The 8,692-nt window shown below is 35.3% G+C and overlaps 1 protein-coding gene across 5 annotated transcripts; it reads right to left on the bottom strand.

Moving 5' to 3' along the window:
* Positions 1–1,021: 1,021 nt before the first annotated feature.
* LOC111276041 (putative disease resistance protein RGA3) lies at positions 1,022–8,122 on the bottom strand. Of its 5 annotated transcripts, XR_016333773.1 has the most exons (11): positions 4,269–4,400; positions 4,015–4,144; positions 3,728–3,927; positions 3,524–3,641; positions 3,205–3,268; positions 2,909–3,058; positions 2,555–2,620; positions 2,195–2,390; positions 1,922–2,052; positions 1,633–1,811; positions 1,022–1,497 (listed from the first exon to the last, which is right to left on the bottom strand). XR_016333773.1 is itself a non-coding variant. In XM_089754689.1 (9 exons), exon 1 carries the CDS (start codon positions 8,037–8,039, stop codon positions 5,151–5,153), a length of 2,889 nt encoding a protein of 962 aa, XP_089610815.1. In that variant the 5' UTR covers positions 8,040–8,122; the 3' UTR covers positions 2,195–2,390; positions 2,909–3,058; positions 3,205–3,268; positions 3,524–3,641; positions 3,728–3,927; positions 4,045–4,144; positions 4,269–4,435; positions 4,687–4,763; positions 5,101–5,150. The 5 variants fall into 5 exon arrangements, 4 of the variants coding, with proteins under 4 accessions (XP_089610815.1, XP_089610817.1, XP_089610814.1 ...); XM_089754689.1 differs by lacking the exons at positions 1,022–1,497; positions 1,633–1,811; positions 1,922–2,052; positions 2,555–2,620 and adding exons at positions 4,687–4,763; positions 5,101–8,122 and having other exon boundaries at positions 4,045–4,144; positions 4,269–4,435; XM_089754691.1 differs by lacking the exons at positions 1,022–1,497; positions 1,633–1,811; positions 1,922–2,052; positions 2,555–2,620 and adding exons at positions 4,489–4,763; positions 5,101–6,712; positions 6,800–8,122 and having other exon boundaries at positions 2,909–3,641; positions 4,001–4,144.
* Positions 8,123–8,692: the final 570 nt, after the last annotated feature.

Raw genomic sequence — 8,692 nt, forward strand, 5'->3', positions numbered from 1 at the left:
TTATATTTGCTTTTTTTTTTTTTGGAAAATGTGGTTTTAATTTTTTTCCTCCCTTTGATGGACCTTGCATTGCTTTTTTTTTTTTTTTAATAAGAAACTCCATATTGCTCTCTTTATGTAAATGAAGATGTATTATATCCTACTTCTCTTTGATACATAAATTCTTAAATTGATTATTTATTTCTTGGTATGTTGTTTTTTATATATTTCAAATTTTTAATTATATTAAATAAAAAAATCCATAATGAAACACTGATATTATACTAATTTTATACAAAATGATTCTCTTGAAAACTAATTGCATAATGAAGTATGTGTATAAATTATTGAGGATAAAATTGGATTATGAGAATGCATCTAATAATATTAGAACATTTGTTAGCAATATTTTATGGTTATAAGAGTATAATTATCTTTTACCTTAAGAAAATGACTCATCATTAGTTTAAGGTTATTTTAATCGTTTGAACCGAGTTAATGTGACAGACTGAACTTAATTTTCGGAGTCTACATCAACTCAGCCAACACCATATTTCACTTGATAATATATGATTACTTTGACTTGTCACTCTCTTATTGGATGCGTACTTGCCATGTCAGATCAAATCGCTCCTTGGACCAGACTTGAGGAGCTCAGGTCCAAGATCCGGATGCCTTCTGTAGATGTAAATACTCTCTTACCCTGAACGTCAAAGCACAAACATTAGAGACAACTTCGAACTTTATTCTGACTCCAATCACCTAAGTTCTGACTCCAGTCACCTTTGATTTCAAGCATTTACCCTCCAGCTCGACTCTAAGAACAGTTACTACCACGTAAATATTCTCATTCATTGTTGAATCTCCTTTATCATTTGGCTTAAACAATAGAGTACGCATGTTTGTCCAATTATCCACTGGGATAGCAAATATGGCTTCTCCTTCAAACATCAACATTGAATAACATAGTTTGGAAAGAGGGATTTTTCCATGGTTGTTTCACACCATCAAGCTCTATCAACATTCCTTTTCCGTAAAAAATGGAGCAAAATAGTGCGCAATATGGTTTATCACGCTTTTTTGCAATAAATCACGTCAATATGTTTCTGTCGTGCACAATATCATGGTTCCAGAGCATGGAAATTACATGTAATCAGCTGTATGAGGCTAGCTTTACAATGAAATAAAAGCAACGAACCAAGACAAGGCTTTTTCATGCACGTTTCTTCTTTACTGGGTAAAACAAAAAGTGTGGGGAAAACAAAATATAGCACCAATTTGCAGGCACTGCGTTATAGCTTGTCACAGTTCTATCGCTGGAGTTTGTGACTTGGATAGACAGGCTTTGGCCATTTAAGATGGGAGTTGCTCCTCCAATCTCAGCGCACTTTCTCGGCATGGCTTGCCACACCTTGTTTTGGACCCTTTGACGGCCACTGACATTGAAAGTGAATCTTATCCCTCCTTTCTTAACGCAGGGTTTTTGGGAGACCAGCACAAAATTTCGACAATCAAAATCTAAATAAAAAATTAAAAAAGAAAGAAACAAAGACAATCAAAATTGTTCAATCTTAACGCTTAACATACTTCAGGGATTGTTTTATCAAAAAAAAAAAATGAAGAAATTAAATTACAAGTTATATGGTTTCTTACCTTTTTAAAGACAACGTACATATCCCAGCTCAGTATTGGGCAATTGCCAAAAAAGGCAGACTCCAAGAAACCAAAGTACTAGAGAGGAGGATTGAACCACCAACCATTGTCATTAGACACCATCAGTACCAGAGAGACACCAATTTGGATCATTAATTTCCCAAAGCCACATTCTCATCCTGGAAAAATCCATAAAACCTATATAAATTAGTATGATATCAATAACCAATTAAAGAGGACAAAAGGAAAACTTTTCAGGGGTAAAGGCTTCTTGCAAATTCTAAGATACCTGTCCGCTCAAAGCATTTTGGATGGCTTGCAATTGAAATTTTGCTAGTACCCTAGTCGACTGACTTCAACTTGTATGGTTAACTTTTTCTCTTCTGCTCATAGATATCAGGGATTGCATTTCTTTTGTTTCTTTGCACAAGAAAAATCCATAGCAAGATCAACATTGTTAACTCTTAATAAATAAAATCTTGCACTTATGACTAGTGAAGTCAAATGAAAAATCCCAATATCCAAAAGATACTTCAACTTATAGTGCATGTACTAATGTCACCTTTAATCTTTTTGGCTTCAATTCCGTGCAGAGATCTCAATTAGTAAGCTCTTAAATCAAAGCTGTTAGGCAGGCTCTGCAGAAGTTCGTATCAGTGACGACAATGGTGATAGAGACACACCAACTTGGATCATTATTGCTATTGCATCTCATTATTGCTATTCCCTGTCACATATTCAGGGAAAATCCACAAAACCTGCATAAATAGTCCTTTTGGTCAGTTGGCAAAAAAGATTAGACGTTCGAATTCCCTGCCCCTCTAAAGAACAAAAAAAATAGAAAAATAGTGGAAAGTAGGAAGAGGGGTAAAGGTCAGAAACTGAGTAGTAGTAAGTATCAAAGGCATCACTACCGCCATACAAAGTGAAATAAGAATCTTCCGACCACCATAGACCATTGTCCCCACCAATTATATGGAAGTTTAAGCTGAAGAAGAGAATGAAGGGAAACATCAAATTTTAAATAAACCTTAAGACTGCTACGTTGTGCTTGATTAAAACTTGACTCTTTCAAAATTTTCCTCATTGAAAAAAAATAGCAGAAGAGATCAATTAATGTAAGCATTCTTTGTGGCGGAGGATCTGTTATATAGAGAGTAGAGGCTATGAAGCGGAACTGGTATGATCAGAATTAGTATGATATCCATAACCAAAACTTAAAAGAGGACAAAAGGATAATTTTTCAGGGGTAAAAGCATCCCAAGTCTTCGAATACCTGTTCACTTGGATTATTTTGAATGGCTTGCATTGGAATTTGACCTGGCATCCACTTTGAATGTCTTCAAGTAATATGGTCACCTTTTTTTTCTTCTGGTCATGTTTCTTAGAGCTGCTATGGCCATCGGGGCTTGCATTTCCTTTGTTTCTGTACACATTAAAAATCCATGGAAAGATCAGCAACATTATCTTTGAACAAATATGAAATCTTTATACTAAAGACTGGTGAACTCAAGTGGAAAATTCCAATCCAGACCATAGATACTTCAAGTTATAAGCTTGTAACAATGTCACCTTTAATCTTTTTGGTTTCAGTTCTGCGCATAGATCCTGGTAAGTCATTGAGCTCTTGGATAAGCTGTTATAGAAAATGAAAGCAAAAAGCAATGAAATTTGTAAATAAACAACACAACCCTATTTTCTCACCCAAACATCTCCTACTTTTTTTTTTTTTTGTACAGAAGAAATGGGAAAAGCCTCAATTTCAAAGTTGCATTATAGCTGGACCGGCCATATTTGACATTTAAAATAGCCCCGAACTCAAGCAGTGGAATTTTTAAAATTGTAAAAACAGGTCCAGCAACTTGAGCACATCAAGCCAACAAATTGGCACCTCTGTTTCCCTTCCACAGGATGTTCCATATCTTCATGATCCAATTTACTTGCATGAGCAGAAGACAGTTTTTGAGAAGATTATACCAACATGAGGCGATTCTACCTTGTTTCAAAAACTGCACCACACAATTGCAGCATCCATTTCAATAATCAAAATAAAATGTTGAGAGATTTAGCAAGAGGTAAACCTTCCTTCACTCACCATAGCTCCAGCATGAAGCCATTGGACTCACCCCTAATCCTCTTCTTCTTTCAAGCAGATAGGCAGAACATTTAGGAAAAAGAACACGGTGCCTTTCCTTACCAAGAAATAATTGTGGAGGCTTGCCTTCTTTTCTCCTTGTTGTCACATCACCTTTCCTTACCATGAAATACTTGAGGAAGAAGAATTGGAATTCCAACCTATACCAAATAATTAGCTAAGTATGGGTTCAAGCATTTGAAAATTTGAATAGAAGACCATGGAAATTCAAACCTTAAGCTACTAACAATTGAAAATGGGTCAACTATATAGTCCACCTTCCATACATCCTTAATCATTGACTAATTAGAATCATGGTCATTCTTTAATGACTTGATGTGGATTACAATGTTGGCTTCTCCAGATGGAATTTCATGTCTGATAAGAGAAAGCCAATAAAAGAGAAAGCATATATTAGAAGGCCACTTGAATGAATGAAATAAGCAAGCAAAATATACATCTCATGATAAAAGATAGCTATAGCCACTAATTAATCATTTACCTCTCAAGTTGCTTAGTTTTCAGTATCCATCAATTAGCATCAATTCTTTGAGAATGCAGAATTAACCAACTTCAAAAAATGCAGTTTACTTATGATTTCAAACATTTTTGCATTCCCTATGCCCAAAATCTTCTGCAGATTGAAAGAGGCCATCAAGATTGGTCATTCTACCAAAGAAAAGAAAAAAAACAAAGATAAGGCTGACTTGATGAGGTCATACCAATCAAGATTCCCAAGAATTTGGTTTGATATGATAGATTCCTTTTAATTAACCTATTCATAAGTAACTGTATCGGCAAGTCAATCAAATTTAAACATTTAATAAGTGCAATGAAGCTAATTCTCAGGATCAAATTTAAAAAATTTACCGAAAATTCAAAAAGCACGGATTCTGTCATGCATCATATATCTTACTTACCCTTACATGAAAGAAGGAATGCAATTAATCGAGCTGCTCCTATAAAATATACCAAAAGAAAGAGAGATAAAGGATAACTGCAAATAAATGAAGAAAAAGATTAATATATATATTTTTGGTATGGGCAAGTAAATAAATAAATAAATATTTTATTTATTTCTTAATCTGATACTTTTTCAGAAGAAAAGAAGTAAAATTTATTTCTATACATAAAGTGGTAAATAGATATAATCAGGAAGGAGATGGAAGAAAGGATTGAGTAATTATTTTGGATAAAAAACTTAGTAAATGTACTTGCATTGCATTGCATTAGTAAAAAAATTGGTATTAGTTTGGAGAAACACATTCAATAATGTTAAAAGATAACTATTTTTAGTAAAGAAAATAAAAAAATTAAAAAGGAAAAATATATACCTAGCTTTTTGCCGTGCTTTGTAAGCCAGGAGTTCAATGCCCGTCTCTTTTCATATATTGATGATGCGAGAGATGTGCGGCCAGTCCTCTGAAGACTGAAGACGTTCTTTAAGAATAGGGCAAGAAGTTATATTCAACACCTGTATTGCAGTATTCTGAAGAAGTTGGTGTGGCAGGGCCTTTAACTTTGGACAAGACTGAAAAATCAAGGACTGAAGACATGGCATAATGGCAATGCAAGAACAGTATTGACCTCCACTGGTTGTGGATAGGTTCCCATATTCCCACTCTTCCCACTCTTCCCACTCTCCGAAGTACAAAAACTTTAGACTTTTCAAATTGGGGAAAGCAATATATGAGGATGTTGATAATGATGATGATGATGATGACGAAGTAATTTGTCCCCCTGCTCTTTCTATCCCCAAAAATTCTTCTCCCACTTTTTTCACTTTATGCATATTATCTATGTGTAGAGATTCAAGGAATGGTAACTTCCCCATGGGAGGCAAACTTTCGCAGTTTCCAAAACTACCTAATTTAACACTCTTCAGCATCGTCAATGGCATCATCCAATTACAAAACAAGATGGGAGCTTCAAGACGCGAAATATATAAGCTTTCCAGGTTTGGAGGTGGTCGTAAGGCTTGGAGGAAAAATGCTTCATCCTGCGCGTCATTGGAATCAAAGTCTAGAGTCAACTGGCGAAGGCCAGTCATAGCCGAGAGTGGTGCTGCTTCCCTTGCCCCAATGGCACAAAATTGTATTGTCAGATTCCCTTGAAGATGAGTAAACTTTCCCAAACCTTCAAGGCTACATGATTTACTCTCCACAACACCTCTTTTTCTTACTGCAAACACATCCAACTTCAGCAAACGCCTCAATCTCAGCATTCCTTTTGGCATAAAACTCAAAGGGGTACCCTCATTCTCAAGATACGTCAAGTTGATTAGTTTTCCAATTCCAAGCGGCAATTCTTTGAGATCTCTACAATAACGGATGTCCAATGTTTGTAAATTGTATAATTCACATAAGGCTTCAGGTATTTTTGAATACCTAATTCCTGATAAATTAAGATACCTTAAATGTATCAATTTTCCTATTTTATCAGAAATTATTCTCACTGGCGGGAAAAATGGGTGCGCACCCAAATCTAACGCCCTTAGACATGTCAATTGATCAATTGAATCTATCAATAAATACTCTGTACAGTTTGAATCTCCAGAAAAATTGCCCTTAGACTCGATCAATAGACTACGCAGTTTTTTCCAATTATCAATTGGGATAGGCGATGTGTCCTCTGTTTCAAACTTCAACATTGAATGACGAATAGTTTTAATAGCGGGACCTGTCCATGGTTCTTGCACACCATTCATCTCTACGAACAAACATTCTCCTTTTGTCAAGAACTGAGCAAAATCGTGCACTATATCATGCATTTTGCAACGAATTATGCCACCGGTTTCATTTTTTGTGAAATCTTGAAAGAATGAAAGCATAGCTAATTTATTAAAATATTCTTCACCAATAATCTCCATACCTTCATTTCGTGTTTCTTCAAGAAAACCTTGTGCCATCCATAGCTTGATCAATTTATCCTTTCGAATCCGATAATCTTTTGGGAAAATAGCACAATATGAAAAACATTGTCTTAAAACAGGTTTCAAATCATAATAGCTTAATAAAAGTGGAGGAAAAACACCTTTTTCAACCTCTTCAATCTCCCACATCTGACTCTCTAAGATGCTTTTCCACTGCTTTTCAGTTTTGAAGCGTAGAAGACAACCGATAGTCTTCACAGCAAGAGGCAACCCTCTGCATCTTTCCACAAATTTCCTTCCAAAATCTTCTAATTTGTTGCTCTCCTCTGTTGCCCTGTCAAAAAAGGCTAGATGACAAAACAACGACCAGCACTTCTCAGCAGACAGCTCTCCTAAAAAAAACATGTCTGTTCTTCTGCTTCCCACAGCGTTTCCAGCCGTTTCTTTACGGGTAGTTGCCAAAATCCTACTTCCACGGGAAGTATTTTTGAGGGAGCCTTTCAGCTGTTCCCATTTACAAGGATCCTCGTTCCATACATCATCTAGGACTAGAAGGATTTTCTTTCCAGAAACAAACTCACTAATCTGTTGCAGTATGTTGTCCCTTCCAACTAAATTTGGTTTGCTACCAGTTAAAGATTCAAGGATTTCTATAGCAATCCTTTCCTCTTCAAAAAGGTCTGAAACACAAACCCAAATTCTCTTCTCAAAATGGCTTTCAATTTCAGCATCATTGAAAACCAATCGTGTAAGGGTGGTTTTCCCTATTCCTCCCATCCCTACAACAGAGATGATGCGGAGATTAGTAGTTGTTTCTTCACTGTCCTCACACAACATGTCTTTTATTGCTTTCTTATCTTCTTCTCTAACAAACACCTCTGACTCAGCAATGACAGACGTTGTTATTGTTCTTTGTTCATGACTTGCCCTGATCTCCGATGTGAAATTGTATTGGCTTCTTTCATTGGCAATAGCAGCCAACCTTTGATTTAGTTCTTCAATCTTGAGAGCGATTTCGTGCCGCAAAACAACTTGGCGGAGACAAAAACAAGAGGAAAGAGTGAAAGACGGCCATACCTTCTTCAGAAGAGGGGCATCTCTAACTCTTGTTCCTTCAGCTTGCTCAATCTGTCGTTTGAGAAGTGCGGTGTTCCACTCATCCAAAACATCATCAATGTCGTAAGAAACGTCTTTCAGCTTACCCAACCAAAGCTTCACACCAGGGTCATTCACCTGTCGCTTGTCTGCATTTTCAAGCACCGCTTTGATTGCAAGGAGATAACCGGTGAGCTTGTCAACTTCTCCATCAACCCCAGTGACAAGTTTCAACTCATGTTCTGCCTGTCGTTCAGTGATTGAAAGTAACTGCTGCAAGACAATAGAAACAAGTGATTCAGCCATTCTTTTTGAAACGGAAGCTGATCGAAAACAGAGGCTTGCAAGAGAAAGGTTGACGCTGCTTGTGTTGTGATCATTGCTATTAATAATTGTTACTGCATAGCTTTGATTCGTGCCTCATCTCACTACAACAAACGCGGTTTCACATCCATCTTGGCCCCACGTTTTTTTAAAAATAACTTTGGCCCCACTTAAATAGCTTTTGAAAACCCAGGTTTTCCGTTACGACGTAATAAAATAAAAAAAGCTTTACTAATAACTAGTTGATTCAATCATATTATTTTTTGTATTAAAAAATTTTTAATTTAAATTTTATCGATGCTTATTTATTAAAATTATTTTAAATATATAGTCTGTTATCATTTATTTTAAGTTATCAAATACATCTTATTTTAATTTAAAAAATTAAAAAATTTATTTATTTTTAAAATTTTTTTATAAAAAAAATAATAAAAAGCTCTTTGAAAACCTATCCATAATTTCATACTAGTATTTTACCCTTGCTACAATTCACATTGCCTAATTCAGATTAACGCACCAAATGATAGTAAACATAGAGTGTAAAAATAATAAATTATATAATTAATGTTCTTATAAATTTACTAGTGCAAAGAAATTTTATTTATACTGTTTTTTAGTAACTTCTAATGATATAA

This window comes from Durio zibethinus, chromosome 25 (assembly GCF_047325235.1).
Source record: "Durio zibethinus cultivar Kanyao isolate XHJ-2024 chromosome 25, ASM4732523v1, whole genome shotgun sequence".
Lineage (NCBI taxonomy): Eukaryota > Viridiplantae > Streptophyta > Magnoliopsida > Malvales > Malvaceae > Durio > Durio zibethinus.

Bases quoted from the DNA above. Each gene is read 5' to 3' on its own strand.
- LOC111276041 (XM_089754689.1), bottom strand. From the start codon at position 8,039: ATGGCTGAATCACTTGTTTCTATTGTCTTGCAGCAGTTACTTTCAATC.